Source organism: Notamacropus eugenii, chromosome 4 (assembly GCF_028372415.1).
Source record: "Notamacropus eugenii isolate mMacEug1 chromosome 4, mMacEug1.pri_v2, whole genome shotgun sequence".
NCBI lineage: Eukaryota > Metazoa > Chordata > Mammalia > Diprotodontia > Macropodidae > Notamacropus > Notamacropus eugenii.
Window position 1 is genome coordinate 294772026 of NC_092875.1, and position 19600 is coordinate 294791625.

Genomic DNA, 19600 nt, shown 5'->3' on the forward strand with positions numbered 1-19600 from the left:
GTAATGTTCATTTTCACTAAGTAAAAGCCTTATTACATTTGTATAGTCATAACCCCTGTTATATATTGGCTTTGTTTCTTAATAACAGCAATTTTCTATATAGCCACTACATACAAAGAAGACATGATCTGACCATCAATAAAACTGAACCCACAAACCATTAAGGCGCTTTATGCCAGGCTCTTTCCATGAATTCCACATATTAAGCTCCAAAAGATTTTGATTGCTTTTTTTGTTCAATTTGGTTTTTTGGGGGTAAGGGTGGAGGAATGAGGGGGTGGACAAACTTTGCCATGATCTTATTTTAATACATTTAAATAATGATTTATTAATGTAGTAAGTGAAAAGTTAAATTGCAAAGGAAACTTTCTTAGCTAGATGATTAAGTACAGTACTTTGGATTGTTCAAAAAGGATATTGTATGACTATCCCTAAGTTTTCATAGCCAAAGCTATCTAGTATTGTGGTTACTTATTGAAAGTTTGGCTAAAGTTCTTAAAAATTCACTACCGCAAAAGCTATACCTAACAATCTTCCATAATAGTTTAAAAGAAAAGTACCACTTAAGTTGCATGACAAAAACAGATATGCAGATACACTGATATGCTAACACAGCTGCAATTTATCAAAAGACAAGTAAGATCAAATCTTATATATTCAAGAGTTATTAAAAAATTAATGTTTTGGCCAAGCCATATTTATAAACACAAGTTGACAATGCAAAATAGTTGTGTAACTAATAATGCTAGACAGCTATGATATGGTAGGTTCAAGTTAACCCCACCTGTCCAAAAATAACAAAAAAACAAAACCCCTAAAAATACTTAGCCAGTATAAGCCTGTAAGTATTTGCCTAAATTTCATTACTTACTGAATCACTGTTCCAATATTTAAAACCACATCTAAAGGATAAGGCATAGCCATCTACTAATTGGCATATTTGTTTTATTTCTCATTTAGTGAAAATGTCCCTATTTTATTTAAGTTGTAAGACAAATTTCAACTCTGACTGCTATGCAAAAGAAAGGACTGAAGGTATCTGCTTTGCAATGAACTTTACAGTTCTCAACCATCACCCCCCACCACACACAACATGCTATATGAAAAAAGTTACTAACTGAACTACAGGTATTAAATACTGAAAAAGTTAGCAGTTTATTATAATTTATTTTATTTAACAATCTAGGAAGTTCGCAGCCATCAGCAATTCCAGTGCAATTTCAGGTGCAATTGGAAATTCAGGAATCTCTGTAGAGCTGTTAGTGTAGCGAACCTTGTAGGTAAAATACATGCATACTTTTGATAGCACATGTGATGGAATTTCTCTAAAATTAACCTCATTGGTTTCATTTTCAGCAAACTGACCTACAAAACAAAAATAACACAGTTAAGACCTAGAGCTAACCAACATCAAACTAAAGTATTCACATAAAAAAAATCCACATAATTCAAGCTAGAGAAGATAATCAAGCCTACAAGGATAATATTTCATTCCACCATGTCTATATAACAGAAGGTGATGGTTGGACAAGGTAGTACAGTAGAAAGAACACTAGGTCTGGGAGCCAGGAGGCCTGGCTTCAAATCCAGGCTCTGGCACTTACTAGCTTGGTGACCCTGGACAAGTCATTTATTTTCTCTGATCTTCAGCCTCCTCATCTTAAGAATTAGATACTTTCCAGCCTCATAACTATAATTCTATTCTTATAAACTGGTCAGCAGGGAGTTGGTCATAAAAAGACACATTATTCTTATGAAATTTTTAAATGAAATTTTATGAAATTCTAAAACTTTTGTGAAATTCTGAAACTTTCCTTCATAGTCTAGTTCAAGTATTTAATCACTCTTAGCAACCTACCCTCATAAACCATTTGTTCAATGTACTATTCATATAAAGTCCACTTCAAAGTGTCCAATCTAGTCTTCTTTTTTCCAGATTAAGCCACTAAACCACTTCAGTTTTTCTTCACAAGCATTTTCAGGACTATAGTGTGAGTTGTCCTATACTCATTACTGAAGGCTTTTTGGAGAAATCAGTGATGTTACTTTTTTGCATCTTTCAAAGAATGCTATAACCTCTTCATTGTAGTCACTATTCAATTTGATGGATGATCGAGAGCTCAGCAAACAAACAATATGGTATTCAGCTCTGCTTGGCCAGGACATTATAATAATCCCATAATGTCCTCTGTCCTAAGACATGTACTGAATTATACATTGCTAGTTTGGCCATCTCCATATGGGGTCTGGTGAGATGTTTGTTTTCTGAAGAACTACCTAGCTAAGTTCAGAAAGGCTCACTGGCAGACTGGCCAGTTGAATTCTTTGGCCACAGTAACTTATAGAAACCAACCTATGAGGTCTGTCAGGGATTCTCCACACCAGTGAAATCACAGACCTGTCAAGCACTAAAGTCAACTTTGGTCAACTCGCTATAAAACATTTCCTTAAAATTCTTAGCCTTGACTCAACTTATCCCAAGAAAAGAGACTTAGGTTATAAGCAGCCAGGTTTTACAAAGAGGTTGGAGAGGACAGGTATGGATAACTAAAATCCAGTGCACAATTCCAGAATAAAAACTACACTATCCTATGATTTAAGGAGTTCAGTAGGGATATTCTTACTCCAGAGTGGGCGCATTCCTCCTTTTACCACAATTAAATCAGTCTCTGATTAAAGGACTTGCTCTAAAGCTATCAAATAAGATTTATGTATAAAAAGATCTACCATTTAGATAGTGCTTTAAAAGGGCAGTGGAAGAATGCCAGGTGGAGTCAGGAAGACTCACTTTCCTGAGTTCAAATCTGGCTTCAGACACTTACTAACTGTGTGAGCTAGGCAAATCACTTAGCCTTGTTTGCCTTACTTTTTTCATCTGTAAAATGAACTGGAGAAGGAAACAGCAAACCACACCAGTGTCTTTGCCAGGAAAACCCCCCAGAACGGGGTCACAAAGAGATGTGACAAACGACTGAACAACAGCAAAAGGTTTGTAAAGTGCTTTACATATATATTATTTCCTTCGGTTCTTACAACCACCATAGAAAGTAGGTGCTATTACTATCTCCATTTTACAGAAAAACAGACTGAGAGAAATTAAGTCATTTGCACAGTGTCATAGCTGGTCAACATCTGAAGCAGAATTTGAACTCAGGTCTTCCTGACTTCAAGGCCAAGACCTAATACACTACCTAAACCTTTGATAAATATGTAAATATAGCAATAGCTTAAACCCTAGATATATGCATCATGGCTAAGTTAACATTATGGTCATAAAGTTAATTTAATCTAGTCATTTGAATATATGCTTGGAACAGATAGAACCTTTGCTGAAATAGTGATTTACTGTATTAGTCCGAAGAGAACGTAGAGAACAGTACACCAGCCTCAAAGCAAGAATACCTGGATTCAAGCAGTGGGTTTGACCCACCCTGGACAAGTCACAAACTCTCACTGCTCCTGGTAACTTTTAAAGCTTCTTTAAATTACAGAATGCGTGTTGATCTGCCCTGGTTAAAGGGTTCCCCCCCCAAACAAAATCCCCACTTCTATCTGCATACTAGTCTTCTTTTCCAAGTTTTTTTCTTTGAATGAAAAAAAAAACCCAACAAACCCAGAAGCACCACCTGTAAAATACCGATTAAAGGCCTCACTCAATCTTTACACAAGGCAATAGGAGGAAAGCTACGACTGAAGTTTGGCTTATATTCAGATATTTATTCCTTGAAAACTATGGTTGATTATTGTGTGCATAAGAAAACAAATTAATCTAAAAGTATTTTTACAAAAATCAGTATGTACAGTTCAACCAACACCCATGAGGTATTAAATGTTCTGGTTAAATGAACTTGCTGATCAGTTGAGAGCCAGAAAACTATGGTTCGATGCTGAAAAATCCTGTGCCTTAACAAAGGCACAGCTAACATGACTGAATCCTCCTTTGATAGCACACCTTTACAACATAAAAAATACATATTAGAGTTGGTTGAATGTGTTCCAAACTAAGGACATGACATAGAAGTTGTTTTATTTGCTTCTCTGCTAAAAAAAAAAAAAAGTGACATTCAGATAAAATAATCTGGCTAATAATTCTGGGTAGATTTTAACCTAAATTGTGCTTCATTAATTTCTCTTCATTTATCATTTATTATCTGCTTTCTTACCCACGGTTTCATTTATTTTTCTCGAAAATCTGGGGAAAGATGGTATTATAAAGAATTCAAGGCTTGGAAAGGTTAAGTAATATGCCCAAGGGCAGATAGCTACTTGGTGGTAAAATCAGTAACCCAGGCCCTTCTTCCTAGTTCTATGACTCAGAACTTCTCAACATCATTCTCATTTTTCCCGCTTTGTTCCAGTCCTAGAGGTCCTGCCCAAATCCAAGCCTTTTAATTTGCACCCTTAATCCCATCTTCCAGGAGCTTGCCCCTTCCATCTTTTCACTGCAGTCTTCAATCTTCAATCTCTTTAAGATTTCTCTCTTCTACCCATAGATATGCCCATGTCCCCCATCCTAAAAATAAAACAAAAACTTGGATTTTCTGATCTCCTCAAGCTACTATCCTATCTGTCCTCCCTTTCATAGCTGAACTTCCAGAAAAAGGTCTACATTTGTTGCCTCTATTGCTTTACCTCCCACAAACTTCAAATTGTGCAATCTGGCTTCTGAATCACCACAACTGAACTCTTTCCAATGTTGTCAACAATACCATGTTAAATCCAATGACCTTTACTCAGTCCTCAGTTTCTGATACTGTTAAAACATTCTCTCTCCCTGCATACTTTTCCCACCTTAATTTTTTGAGACACTTTTGACTACCTGATCTTCTGTCTGCTCCTCTGAAGGATGATCATTTCTATCCACTCCCAAGACTTCCCATGGAGCCCTCTGTGAGACCTGGATCCAGGTCTCCTTACTTATGAAACTTATCAGGGAACCCTGCATCAGCCCCAGATCCAGGCCACCCATCTCTAGCTTCTTTTTTTACCCCAAGGCCTCCTCCAATGCTTGGGAAATCATTCTGGGGCCTCATGTGTAGCCTCTCCCAGGCTCTACGTTCCTCTGATTCTGTCTGCTGTGAACTGGCCCTCTAAGTCTCACAATGCACATTATCACCATTGGTTAAAAGGTTGGACAAAGAAGGGCACAGAAAAATCTAAATTGCCTGACTCCCTCAGTGGGCATGTTCCCACCCTAGCAAACTATCCTTATCCCCATAATTCTAAACCCTTGGCTGTTGTACAAACTCCATTCCCCATTCCAAACTATCCACTATTTTACTTCCATCCCTAACAACCCTACCTCCTAAATGTCTCCACTCCCTTACTCTGCTGAAGCAACCCCCTCTACAATACACCCTTGATTCTATTTCATCCATTTCATTGTCAGCAGATTGCCTCCATATCATACCCACTTTCTCACCAGTTTCTACCTCTCTACTATTGGCTTTCCTGCCCTTATACACATAAACATGTCAGTAAACCATTTATTAAACATGTACTAAGTGCCAGTGTCTGTGCTAAGTACTGGTGATACCTCAAGGCAAAAACAATCCCTGCCTCTCAAGGAATTCATATTCTAGTAAGAAATGTCTTTATCCTTAAAAACCTCACTTGATCCAACCATCCTGGCTAGTTATTGTTCTATATCCTTTTCAGACTAAGCCCTTTGAGAAAGCCATCAACAACTGGTGTTTCAACTTCTTCTCCTCTTCTAAATGCTCTTCAATTTGGTTTCCAGTCATAATTTTGCACACAAATGGCAGGGCATGGTGGGAGTGTTTTTTCTTTTTATCCCCAGCACCTAGCACAGTATCTGGCACAAAGTGTTTGATGACAGCCTGTAGCTCAGTACTAGTGAGGGGAAAAGGAAAATCATTCATATAGTGCCTCGTATGTGTAAAGATTATAAATATTTTCTCACTGATGTTCACAACCCCGTGAAGTAGGTTTTTTTATTATCCTCATTTTACAATTAAGAAAATTAAGGCAAACACAGGTTAAATGACTCACCCAGGGTCACACTTGTCTCCTTGCTATTCTTTGTACCTGACAGTTCATCTCTCAAATATGTGCATTCTAAGTGTCTGAAGTTGAATTTGAACTCGGATATTCTTGACTCCAAGCTGTGCTTTACCCACTGCACCACCCAGCTGCCTCTACTAGGCTACTCTCTCATCTTCTGTGGTTCCAACTCTTTAAAGATCACTCCCCAGCCTGCATTTCCACTTCTCATTTCTCTTCTGAGCTCCATTTTTTCTTCAACTGCCTGAACAAACACATATCTACCTGGATGCTCCATAGGCATTTCAAACTCAACATATCCAAAACAACTCATTGGTTTCCTTCTAAACCCAACCCTTTACATAACTTCCCTATTTCTGTCTAGGATATCACCATTCTTTTCTTCACTCAGGTCAACATTCAGAGTTATCCTAAAGTTGTTTGCTCTCCCATACTTCTCATATCCAATCAGTTGCTAAGTTATTTCTACCTCTAAACACAAAGCCTATGCCCTTTTCTTAACTTACATGTCCATCATACTAGTTCAACCCTCATTATCTTTCATCTGAACTATAGCAATCTCCTACATGATCTCCCTATCTCGTTTTTCCCTTCTCTAATCTATCTTCTATGTAGTTGCCAAATTTCATAGTCGTCAAACACAGATTGGGCTAGTCACTCTCCTAGTTCAAAGAAGTTTCAGTCGTTTTCTATTATAATTAGAATAAAATACAAACTCCATTAGGTTGGCATTTAAATGCCCTTTACAGTCTTGTTTTAGCCTGTCTTTCTAGGATTATTTCACATCATTTGGAGGGAGACACTACCAATGATCTCGACTGTCAAATCTAATGGCCTTTTCTTAATCCTTATTCTTCTTGACCTCTCTGCAGCCTCTGACCATGACACCTGCTTCTCTCTGATGTTCTCTTTCGTCTAAGTTTTTACAATACTATTCTCTCTCCTGGTTCTCTTCATTCTGACCACTCCTCATCAGTTTTCTGGCCCCACATGCTCATTGTAGGTGTCCCCCAAGGCTCTGTCCTGAGATCTCTTTCTATACGTCTTCACTTGGTGAACTAATTAGTTCCCATGGATTCCATTATCACTTCTATATGGTCTAAGATTTACTACTTAACCAGCCCTCACCTTTTTTCTCCAATCTCACATTCAACTGCCCACTGGACATCTCAAGCTAAAAATTCTACAGAATAAGTGAAAAAAGCATTTAATAACATGTATTATGTGAGATGCTGAAAGAAAAGTAAGACAGTTCCTGTTCTCAAGGATTTCACATGCAGGAGACATATATGGGAGGAATCAAGTACAAGTAATAAAAGTTCCATGGTCCTTCGGATACAGTTGCAAAGCAGATAGTAATCTCTTCTTCAATGTAATTTTCATTGATATAATCATACTTAACAGTGTTAAGAACTTTGGTGGCAAAAACTTTCTTTTCTATATCTTCAGCAGCTGTGGTTATAATATCTCAGAATCAACTGTCAGATGTATCTATCCCTACAGGGGTTACTTTACAAGATAATGTCTGAGGGCAATGGTTCCTGGGCTGCCACCATCAGAGTTTGAAACATCCTATAAGCTACATGTCTAAAACTAGACTCATCTTTTCCTTTAAGTCCTTCCTTTTTCCTAATATTCCTATTATTGTCAAGGGTACCACTATCCTCCTAATTATCCAGATTAGCAATTAAGTGTCATCCTCTATTCCACAATCCCTCACCTTCTATATCCAAACTGTTGCCAGGCACTGTTGATTCTGCTTCACATCATCTCTTATCTATGTCTCCTTCCTCTGGATACCATCTCTCTCCCCCCCTCCCCCCCATTATCTTACACCTGTACTATTGCAATAGCCTGCTGGTTGGACTCAAGGCCTTAAGTTTCTCCCCACTTCAGTCAATCCTCCCTAAGTTATTAAAATGACCTTCCTGAAGTACAAATCTGACCACCTCATTTTTTTCTCTAATAACTATTACCTCCAGATTCAAATACAAAATCCTACTTAGCTTTTAACACTCCTCATAGAAGGTCCATTACCAAGTTTACACTTTACTCCCATCCATATACTCTGGATCTAGTGATACCGGTCTCCTTGTTATTCCTATGCGCATTTTTATTTGCTGTTTCCCACACCTGGAAAGTTCTCCCTCCTCACCTCTATCTCTTGGCCTCCTTCAAGTTTTAGCCAAAATCCCACTATCTGCAAAAAGCATTTTTTTCAAATCCCCCACATCCCCTTCCTCCCAATTAATGCTAGTGAGTTCTGTCTGAGCTGATCTCCAATTTATCCTATATGTATCTGGTTTACACACAGTTGATGCATGTTTCCCCCCACTTTTTGGAATCTTTGGCACAATGCCTGGCACATAGTAGGCATTTAATAAATGTTTGTTGACTTGACATCAACTCCTCCCTAATCTCCCCAATCCAATCAATGTTACAGCCAATCCAGCCCATTAGTTACACTTTGGGTCTGGTCCTGCACCCTCTGGTTTTACACAGGCTTTCCCTCATGACTACAATGTTCTCTATCTTTACCAAGCTCTCCTTTAAGACTCAGTTCTGGGCCTACTACCTAATTAGAAATTTTCTGATGCTCCCAATTAACTGGACTCTCTGCCAACCACTCACAAATATTTCACATGCTTTCTACTTAGCTCAGGTTGAGTTGTATCCTTTAGCCCTAACACCTGCAAAATGTTAGCTCCTAAGAGCAAGAATCATTTGAATCTTGCCTTTGTAACCCCAACACATAACACACAGTGTCTTGCATGTTTTACATAAGCACATTAATGCTTAATGAATTCATGAATCCTCAGTCTCAAACTGAGGATTGGCATACTTTCCCCTTTTATAAATTAAAAAAAAACAACTTACATTGGACTTTTAAAAAAAAACCCAAATAACAAAAATTCATGCTGATGGTGGGATAGACACTTTAAAAAAATCAGTATTTTAAAAATTTCACAAATCATCTGACAGCACTTCTGTCAACACTTGAAATTAAAAAAAAACCAACTATCAAGGGCTAATATATATTTCTATACATACCTGGGCCACTTAACATGGCTTTTATTGTTCCTGATGTTAAAGCATGCTCCCTTTTCACAATAAACTCATGACCATCAGAAGATATCAATTTCACATACATAGCATCTGGGCCTTCACACCCGCCATATGTTTTCTCTTCTCCATCTAAAATAAAACAAATGTTAAAATATTTTTATAACTATACTGTTATTAAACAGAAATAGATATGTCATATTTTGTTCATCAATGCTTGAAAAATATTAAAACACTATTTGAAATTTGGGGTGCAACATCCTGAACAAGTCTATAGAAACTTCACAAAAAATTTACAGGAAAAAAATTCACAGATTTATAGTGGGACATTAATATCTTTCATTTTTAAAAATTGATGTTCTGCTTAAGTCATCTCTTTTTACAAAGTTTGTAATGAAACAGACGTAGGTTTTGAAAGGCAAAACTCATATTAAAACAAAATAGTACCTTATAAACAATTTTAAGTGTGGGGGGATTTTTCACAAGATCAAAAAATTCTCTGGAAAGAATTAATACCCCAGAATATCAAGGGAACTAATGAAAAGAAATGCGAGGGAAGGTGGCCTAGCTCTACCAGATGTCAAATTGTATTATAAAGCAGCAATTACCAAAACAACTTGGTACTGGCTAAGAAACAGAAGGGTAGACCAGTGGAATAGGTTATGTACCCAAGACACAGTAGTCAATGAATATAGCAATCTACTGTTTGATAAACCCAAGGACCCTACCTTCTGGGAGAAGAACTCACTGTTTGACAAAAACTGCTGGGAAAACTGGGTAACAGTGTGGCAGAAAGCAGGCATAGAACAACGCCTGACATCATACACAAGAATAAAGTCCAAATGGGTACATGAACTAGGTATAAAGACTGATATGATAAACAAAATAGTGGAGCAAGGAATAGCGTATTTAACAGATTTATGGAGAATGGAAGACTTTTTGACTAAACAAGAGATAGAAAACATTATGAAATGCAAAATGGACAATTTTGATTGCATTAAATTGAAAAGTTTCTGTACAAACAAACCCAACGCAACCAAGATTAGGAGGGAAGCAGAAAACTGGGAAAGAAATTTTTGCAACTAGTGTCTGTGATAAAGGCCTCATTTCTAAAATATATAGAGAACTGTGTCAAATGTACAAGAATACAAGTCATTCCCCAATTGATAAATGGTCAAAGGATATGAACAGGCAGTTTTCAGAGGAAGAAATCAAAGCTATAGTCATATGAAAAAATGCTCTAAATCACTATTGATTAAAGAGATGAAAATCAAAACAACTCTCAGATACCACATCACACCTATCAGATTGACAAACATGACAAAACAGGATGATGACAAATATTGGAGAACATGTGGGAGAGCTGGGACACTAATTCAATTATGGTGGAGCTGTAAGCTGATCCAGCCATTTTGGAGAGCAATTTGGAACTATGCCCAAAGGGCTACAAAAATGTGTATACCCTTTCACCTAGCAATATCACTTCTAGGACTGTATCCCCAAGAAATCATAAAAATGGGAAAGGGTTCTACATGTACAAAAATATTTATAGCAGCACTCTTTGTGGTGGCCAAACACTGGAAATCAAGGGGATGCCCATCAATTGGGGAATGGTTGAATAAATTGTGGTATGTGAATGCAATGGAATACCACTGTACTGTAAGAAATGATGAACAGGAAGACTTCAGAGAGGCCTGGAAAGACTTATATGAACTGATGCTGAGTGAAAGGAGCAGAACCAGGAGAACTTTATACACAGAAATAACCACAGTGTGTGAGGATTTTTTCTGGTAGACTTAGAACTTCATTGCAATACAAGGACTTAAAAAATTCCCAATGGTGTCTTGAAGCAAAATGCCTTCCACATCCAGAGAAAGAGTTATGGAATTCAATTGCAGAATGCAGATCATTTTCTTTTGTATTACATTTTGATTTGTTTTATGATTTCTCCCATTCATTTTAATTCTTCTATGCAACATGACTAAGGTGAAAAATGTATTTAATAAGAAGGTATGTATAGAACCTATATAAAAATGTATGCTGTCTCGGGGACGGAGTGGGGAAAGAAATCTAAGTTATATGGAAGTGACTGTAGAACACTGAAAACAAAATAATAAAAAGAATAAAAAATAAAAAATAATAAAAAAAAAGAATACCAATGAATCTTGCTTATTTACTTTTAAGTCTCATAAACCATTAGGCCTCTTAGCCTTGTTTTAATAGTACACAGTTTCGCTGTTGGTCATTTTAAGCTAAATAAGATAACTTCAAAAAGATCTACTTTAAACAGAAAACATTATTTGCACTCTAACTCAGGATATTATAGATAAAAATCATAAAAGGCACATAAGCATTTTGAGAAAAACACCAGGCAAATGGTTAATCCCAAGTGGTAGACAGCACTGGGTTGGTATAGTTTTATTCTTGCTAAAGCCTCTCCAAGTTTGACACTCCATGGACGGCATATGTGAAGATGGAGCAGGGGGGCACTTTTTTTTGTATTCAAAGTTTCATTAGCTAGGCATTTGCTTCATTCCAGTTACATAGATTTAAACTCCTGAAGCTGAAAAATTACCATTTTCCCTACTATATTAGGATCGCAGATTTAGAATTAGAAATAAAAACCTTAAGAGATAATTGAACCTACCTCCTCATTTTACAGGTGAAGAAACTGAGGTCCAAAGCAGTTATCTGCCCAAGGCCACACTTAGTGACTTCAAATCTGGCAATTTAACCTTACAGAGTATCAGTATCCTTCCAACAACATAACTTATCCAATACTATTGAATCCTAACCAGAGGCAATGTGGTATAAGAGACGGTCAGGCTTGAATTCAGGAATACCAAAGTTCAAGTCAGCCTCAGCCACAGGCAAGTCCAGGGGTGGAGAATCTGTGGCCTCAAGGCTACATGTGGCCCTCCAGATTTAAAAGGGTGGCCCTTTCACAGAACAAATCCTCTTAATAATTTGTTCTGTAAAAACTTGGACTCAGTCAAAAGGCGAAACCCAAGAAGTTAGAAAGCCACAGGTGGCCTTGAGGCTGCAGGTTCCCCACCCCTGCAACCTCAGTGCCTCAGACAACTTTGTTGAAGTGCAAGCTGAATCACAGTTGCCGACCTACACCAGGAGAGGAATTTTAATCTCTAGTAATTACTTCCAACAATGAAATCATAGCTCTGGACAAAAAAAAGAAAAGAAAAACAACAACAAAAGAAAGCAGAGCCTCAGATACATTCAATTTTAAATGTGTAAAATACATATTTTGTGAAAACTGATAGTTGCTTCATTACAAATACATTTGATTATAATGTAGTTACATTTTTCTTCATTTAGCCAGACTTGTAGAAAACTCTAAGTTTTTAGAACTAAGTTTGTGGAAAGAAAAATAATGATAAAATTGCAGAAATCATTGTCATGATTAAGTTTACAGAGAATCTAAGTTTTAGTTTGTAAAGGGAAAAGTGCTCAAAGTTATGCAGTAATTCCAGACTCCAGAAGTGATCACTGTTGTAGAACGTTCATTTCTAGAGCTAAGAACATTTTGAAAGAAAACTGTTTAAAGTTGTGGTTTATCCCTAAAACTCAGAATTGGAAGAGCCCCATAAGATGAAGATGCTCTTTCCACAATGTGGAGTAAACCTTAAAAAGAAGTGAAATTCATGGAAATGCAAACATTAAAAATCACAAATGTTGTTTAAACAAAGGTAAATAACTATAGTAACTTGAGGCAAACATGCTCATTCAACTATGTCAACATTTATTAGGTTGGGTCAGACTACTTAATTAACTAAGGTTAAAAAAAGATGCTTAGCTAGCTACAGTTGAATCACTTCTACATTTTCAATAGTAGCCCTTGCTCAAACTTGTACATGCCTGAAAAAAAAACTTTCATTAATCTCACCCCCTAAAGATTTTAACTTTCCATTTATTTTTAAGCAAATTACTTCAAATGAATCCCTGAAAAGGTCAATATTTTCACAATAATGTACTGTAAAAATCCTCTTAAAAAAGTATCTACCCTGTCTGGATTGTGGAAAAACAAATGTTAGTTCTCCTTTTAATGTTTTTTTTTTTTGGTCTGCTATTATTCTGTTCACTCTCTTCCTACTTAATTTCACCTACTTTAAAGAAAAAATTGAAAGAACAAAGATTACACTCATGCTTTGTAAAGCTTGAAGTACTATATAAATGTGAATTGTTATGAGCTATCATTAAGAGTTAAAAAGCTCCATTACCTTTATAAAACTTACCCATTATCTCCTTATGAAATTATATTTTGTTTCCACAGGAATTTTAACAAAACACCTTCCTGAAAAATCAGAGTTTTAAAGTTAATATCTGAGATTAATATTTCCACAATTATCATTAATAATAATAATATCATGAATTAAAATATCACCAATTCCATAATATACACTTCGGAATCATGGGTTATTATCTAATCCCACTTCTGCATACAGAGAAGTTACCTTTATGAATCTGATGGGAATTAAAATATTTCATGGCTTTAAGTCAGATAGTTGTTAGAGCTGGAAGAATCTAGCTAACTAAAATAATTTGAACTAAAAAATTCAAATCAATTGAACAGGTTTATTAAGCATATACTATGTACAACATTCTAGGAATACAAAGGCAGAAAGTAAGACAGTCCCTGCCCCAAAGGATCTTACTTTCTACCTGGTAGATACAAACATGTACAGATAACATATGAATGTATTTTTTAAGCAACTATTAAAAGCTTACTATGTTTCAGAACTGTGTTAAGTGGCAAGGATACAAATAAAACAAGCAACCTGGTTCTTCCCTTTAAGGAACTGACATTCTAATAACAGAAGACAACACATATATAGAAAGATGGTGTGTGTGTGTGTGTGTGTGTGTGTGTGTGTGTGTGTGAACAAAAAGATGAACAATATATACATTTTTAAATCACCTTTGCTAATAGTCAAACAACTTTAAAAAGAAGGCTAAAAAGGTTGGCTGCAGCTAGGGTGCAACAGGACTTAAATGACAGGAGAAGGAATCAGTCTTTTATCCCAACGGGAGCTACTTGAAGACTTTTAAATAGGGGATTAATATGGTCTGTGCTTCAGTAAGACTGACAGTTGTGTGGAAGTTGGAGTGAGGAAGGGAGGCACTTGAGTCAGGTAGACTAATTAAGAGGCAATTACAATGACTTAGATAAGGGGTGATAAGGACTTGGGGAATGGTGTGAAATACAGAGATATAATTCTAGAGAAGTTATTATTAGCCACTGAAAAGCTCCATACTGAATATGTACCACAAAACTGGTTGCACCTCTGAAGATTCAACAAAATCATCTGGGGGAAAAAAGGCCAGAAGCTAAAAACAAAAAAACAGCAACAACAACAAAAAAAACCCTAGACCACTTAGGATGATTAGATATAATGGGTATATATGTATACAAATGTATACAAATATGTCATTATATATAAATACAAATATCTATAACAAATACATACATTGTACACACACATACACTCTTGCCACTCCTCCCAATTTGCTCTATTTTTATTCTAGTGGTGGCTGGGAGTGGGAGGAAAAGGAAGAAACAGGAAGAGGGTTGGACACCACTATCTTAATATTAATTTGTATTATGATCTTTAAGGTAAAGATGTTATGTAATCAAGCATCCTTTCCCCTCAATCACCCTAACACCTCCTCCAATAATGTTGGGGTTTTATTTGGTAGTGGTTATGACATTTGTCACACACAAAAGGAATATATCTTTAAAACTGTCATTTGATAAAAACACATTTGTAAAAAAAACCTACAAACCTTGAAATATTCCAATTTTAAAGCAAAAATTATTTATTTTCCTTCCTCTTCCCAATCCACAGTAAGATATTAGGGTCTACATCATCTATTTGTTATTTTCCTTTGGAATACTATCTACTATACCTCTATTTGGAATGAAAAGACTTTACACAAAATTACAGGAAACTTTTTCCAGAGGGTAAACAGGTTTCTAATTTTTACTATACTAGTTGGCAGAAGAAACGAAGAACGTTCAAAGAACATATATTGTGTGTTTGTCCTTTGTTCTCAAAGAGGACCATGACATCAGGGAGGTGATGCCATGACTTGCAGTTGACTTTGATATGTTTGACTTTGTGAGGGGAGGTTGTGCAAGGTCACCAGCCTCACTTTCTCTCCAGAGCCATCTGGGTCCAGTGCCTGGATATTCATCAGGAGATCTGGAGATGACCCAGGATGTAATGGGAGACCCTGGCCCTTTTAAGATAATATCTTTTCAGGTTCTCACTTTGAGTGAGGTAATGCCCATTCAGTGAACAGGTCTCTTTAAGAGGTGAGTCAAGGTATGGCCCGTTGAATGAAAAAAAAAACACCAAAAAACAGAGTGGAAGATCCTCAGGGTTGCTGGGCAAAAGTGAAACAGTTACTATATATGTACCAATGGCACAGTGGATAGAATGCTGGACTTGGGAGTAAGGAAGACTACTTTACCTTACTTAAAGTGAGAATCTGAAAGACCTTAGTTTAAAAAGGCCAGTGTCTCCATTGCAAAGAAACGTATATGCATGCAATCATACTCGAGTAGGAGACAGAAGGAAAAAAGCAGGTTAAAAGACTAATCTTGCCCACTTCTTATGAATATATCTATTACACACCCATACATTCTTCCCATCTCTCACCTTTCAAGCTCCAAGTAGATAATGAATGTTTCAGAGCCAAATAATAAGAGATAAAAGATTATGATTTCATTGATATAGAACTCCCAGAAAGGGAAACTCCTTCTAGCAGGCTGATACTGTCTTGCAATTTATAATCTTAAACTTGGCTACTGTATTGAGAACTTAAATGACCTGCCTAGGGTTACACAACAGGTATGTATCAGAAGCAAAATTTGAAGCCAGGTCTTCCTGGCTTCAGGATAAAGAGGCCCTCTATTCACTATACCACCAATTTATATGCTAGTAAAAAGTTTACATTTTGTCAAATCAAATAAAAATAAAGCAATCTTGTTCCTATGTCAATTAAAAATCTTTGATTAGTGCTGGGGATACAAAAACAAAAAAAGTGAAACATTTCCTGCTCCTTAAGAAGCTTACCTTCAACTGGGGAGACAACATGTACATATAAATGTCTGACAATTGCTGAAGAAAGCATGAAAGCATAATTAATGTCTAAAAAGTTCTTCTGGCACTCTTTCAACAAGACAGTTCTAAAGGCTTTCCCTTGACCTCAAAGGAATTAGGAAGACTTCAATTTTCTGCTTTAAGAGTGAAGTGTAAATAAACCATGGAAGAATAGGATGTTGGAAAGGACTGTGAAGAGAAAGGAAAAGCATTCAAGCATTGTGCTAAGTACTGAGGATCTAAGTACAAACTCAATACTGTCTCTGACCTGAAGGAGCTTATATACCAGTAGGGGGAGACAACACATATAAGAAAATGGTGGCCAGGGAAAGAAAAGTCCAATCTCATTCTTGATTTAACTAATTTCTAAACTCATGCAGCAAATGGGGGAGAAAATGAAACTAGAATCCATATCTGTATATTAAGCAAAAAAGTTTATCAGAGTATTTTTTTTAAAAAGTCTTATTACTAATAGATTAAATCTCACTATGTTCCAAAATGAGAAGACTTACTGTTCAAGTCAACAAACATTTTACTAAGTGACTGTGTGCAAATCACTAGGAAAGGGAAAACAACATTAGGTAAGGGGAGGTCCCTACTATCAAGAAGTTCATCCACTAGTGCAGGGGTAAGGAACCAGTGACCTTGTGACCACAGGTGGCCCTCTAGGTCCTTGGATGCTACCATTTAACTGAGTCTAACTTTTATTAAGAGGATTTGTTCTGTGAAGTCCAGATTCAAAGGGCCATATCCAATGGCCTAGAAGGCCACCTGTGGCCTTGAGGCCCTCCTGCACTAGGGGAAAACATGAATCATAATACATAGTAACTACAATGGTGAGGTGTAAAACTGCTGTTTTTGAGGGGGAGGAGGATCAGGAAGGATCTCATGGAACAAAAAAATATCTACATAAGGCTTTAAAGGATGAGGAAGTAAAACCTGGTGAGGTTGTATCTATATTGTTTGTAGATAGTGTCATGTTGAATGTATCAATTCCTTCATATCCCTACAGGAACTTCTTAACAAGATTCATGGCCAGATGTTGCTTCATCTACCAAGTGAATGAAGAATGCATACTGATCCCATGACAGGAAGCTAAGCGGGCACCAGTACAAATCTTGTTCATGTGCTACAGGGGGACAATAAATGAGAATCTGGTACTGACAGGAAGAAAAAGGAATTTACTGCATTTGGTAAACTGTATAGCTTTTTCAATAATCCAAAGCTGCTTCCTGATGCAAAATCTATTTTCCCAGTGATGCTATAAAGCTGGAAATCATAGAATACCATGTTCTTAGAAGATTCAAAATCACTAGTAACCTAAAGGGCAATGGAAAGAGTAGGTATTTTCAAACTCAGCTACATCACATTAACAATTACTTATGCGAAAGAAGCATAAAAGATAAAAGCATTAAGAGAATATACCAACAGAAAACAATGCAGGTATGTCACATAGTGAGGATAGTGAGCCTTATATGCACTGATGGAAAAAAAGAATAAGAATTGAAAACATACACTGTAATTATAGTTAGCAGGCTTGGCCCCAAAGAAGAGATATGAAAAATCACCTCCCTTCTTTGCAGGGGAGGATCAATGGGTGTAGAACACTGTATGTACTGTCTTTGGGATTAATTTAGAATGGGAAGGGACTTTAGATGTCAAGTCTAACCTCTTCATTTACAGACAGGGAAGCTGAGACTCTGAGTAGTTAAGTGACTTGCCTAAGGACACAAAGTTATGTAGCGGTCAAGTCAAGATTTAAACTATTCCCCTACCCACCCCACCTACCTAATATTTTTTCAATAAGAGATGACTAAAAGTGGAGTAAGGGGAGGAATGCAAAGACAATGTAAAAACAAAAAATATCAGCAAGAATTTTTGAAGTTTCAAATGGGTACTTTTCTAAGAATAAATAAGGTAGAATGCTGAATTCTGAGCAGAAATCCTGCTTCAAAATCCTAACTGTTGTTATTTATTACTTGACCTCTCTGAGCTTCAATTCCCTCAACGGTAAAATGAAGGAGCTGCCCTAGATAACCTCCAAAGTCCTCTCTTTCTCTGTGTCTATGATGCTATCTGGAATAATTCCTTAGGGTAAAAACTAAGTTACACAAAGATGGAATGTTTTGTGTGTGTGTGTGTGTGTGTGTGCATGCATGTATATACACACGTATGTATATATATATGGAATAACAAGCAGGCTACTTTGGTTAGGGAGCAGACACTTCAGGGGAGTAATGTGAAATCAACCTAGAAAAATTGGAGTCAGGTTGTGAAGGGCTTTAAATGCTAAAACAGAAGAAGTTTTAGATTAGTCTACAGGCAAAAGGAAGCCACTGCAGTCTCCTGAACAGGGGAGTTCCACAGCCAGAACTATGCTATAGGAATAATATTTCAGCAGCTGAGTGGATGGTGGATTAGAGAGAGGGAAAGACTTGGGCCACAGAAACCTATTAAGTTACTGAAATAGTCCAAGTGAAATGTGATATAATGCCTTGAACTAGGCCTGGTGGCAATATCAGTAGAGACGGACTTTGTATTCCACAGAAGTGGAGAGAAGAATTAGCAAGACCCAGCAACCTGTTCTGGATGTGGTAGGTAAAGCAGAGAGAAGAGCTGAGGAAGACTGAAGTAAGATCTCTCTTTTGCTTTAATCAAATTCTTGTTGAAGGACCTAAATTCACAGAATTAAACTGGTCCTTTTCATCAATCATTTAATTGTTCTTAAACTATATGAACTTGTCTAATAATATTTTGATAACTATTTCAATATAATTGGTTTCCACTGTAATCCTATGTAGTTTATTTTACACATTTAAATAGATTATTGGGAGAATATGCTTTGCCAGACTGGCAAAGGGTTGCATGATACAAAAAAGGTTAAGAATCTTATTTGGTCTAATCCACGCCTCCTAAATAAGACCTTCTACAATATGCCTGACAAATGGCCATCCAATAAGCAGTACGTTCCACTTTGATTAGAAACTGTGTGATTTCTAGGCAAGACACTTAACTTGGGCTCCAGTTCTCATCTATAAATGAGGACATTGGACTAAATGACCCAAAAGGTCCCTTGCAAAGCTAAACCTATGATTCAAATTTTAAAGCCTACCCCCCCCACTCAGATCATTATAAATAAGTCTCTTTACAGAACATTTTTCCATTTTTTTCAATTTCTAGCTTAGTGCCTTAAAGTGCTTAAAATATGTTTGAGGAATTAAATGTCTTTTGGAAATTTCTGAAAGTAACCACTTTTTGTTAATTAAAACAAGTAGTACTGAAGTCAAACAGGCAACACTTTTCAGTCTTATAATTTGGCACCATAAGGATAATGTTCCTCTAATATTTTTGCAACTTTTCTATGCAGATCAGAATTTTCCATTTCGGTGTCC

At 36.6% G+C, this 19600-nt stretch overlaps 1 protein-coding gene across 4 annotated transcripts in view; it reads right to left on the reverse strand.

The window, feature by feature from the left end:
* Window positions 1–1131: 1131 nt before the first annotated feature.
* ELOC (elongin C) overlaps window positions 1132–19600 on the reverse strand; it is a 31326-nt gene continuing 12857 nt past the window's right edge. For 3 of the 4 annotated variants that reach the window (XM_072604901.1, XM_072604899.1, XM_072604900.1), the window contains exons 2-4: window positions 13338–13396; window positions 9076–9219; window positions 1132–1365 (exon numbers count right to left, since the gene is read on the reverse strand). In XM_072604901.1, the coding sequence (XP_072461002.1) occupies window positions 1175–1365; window positions 9076–9219; window positions 13338–13341 (339 nt within the window). In that variant the 5' untranslated portion in view covers window positions 13342–13396 and the 3' untranslated portion in view covers window positions 1132–1174. Of the gene's footprint in view, window positions 1366–9075; window positions 9220–11734; window positions 11805–13337; window positions 13397–19600 lie in introns of those variants that run through there. The other variant, XM_072604902.1, reaches the window with a different exon arrangement.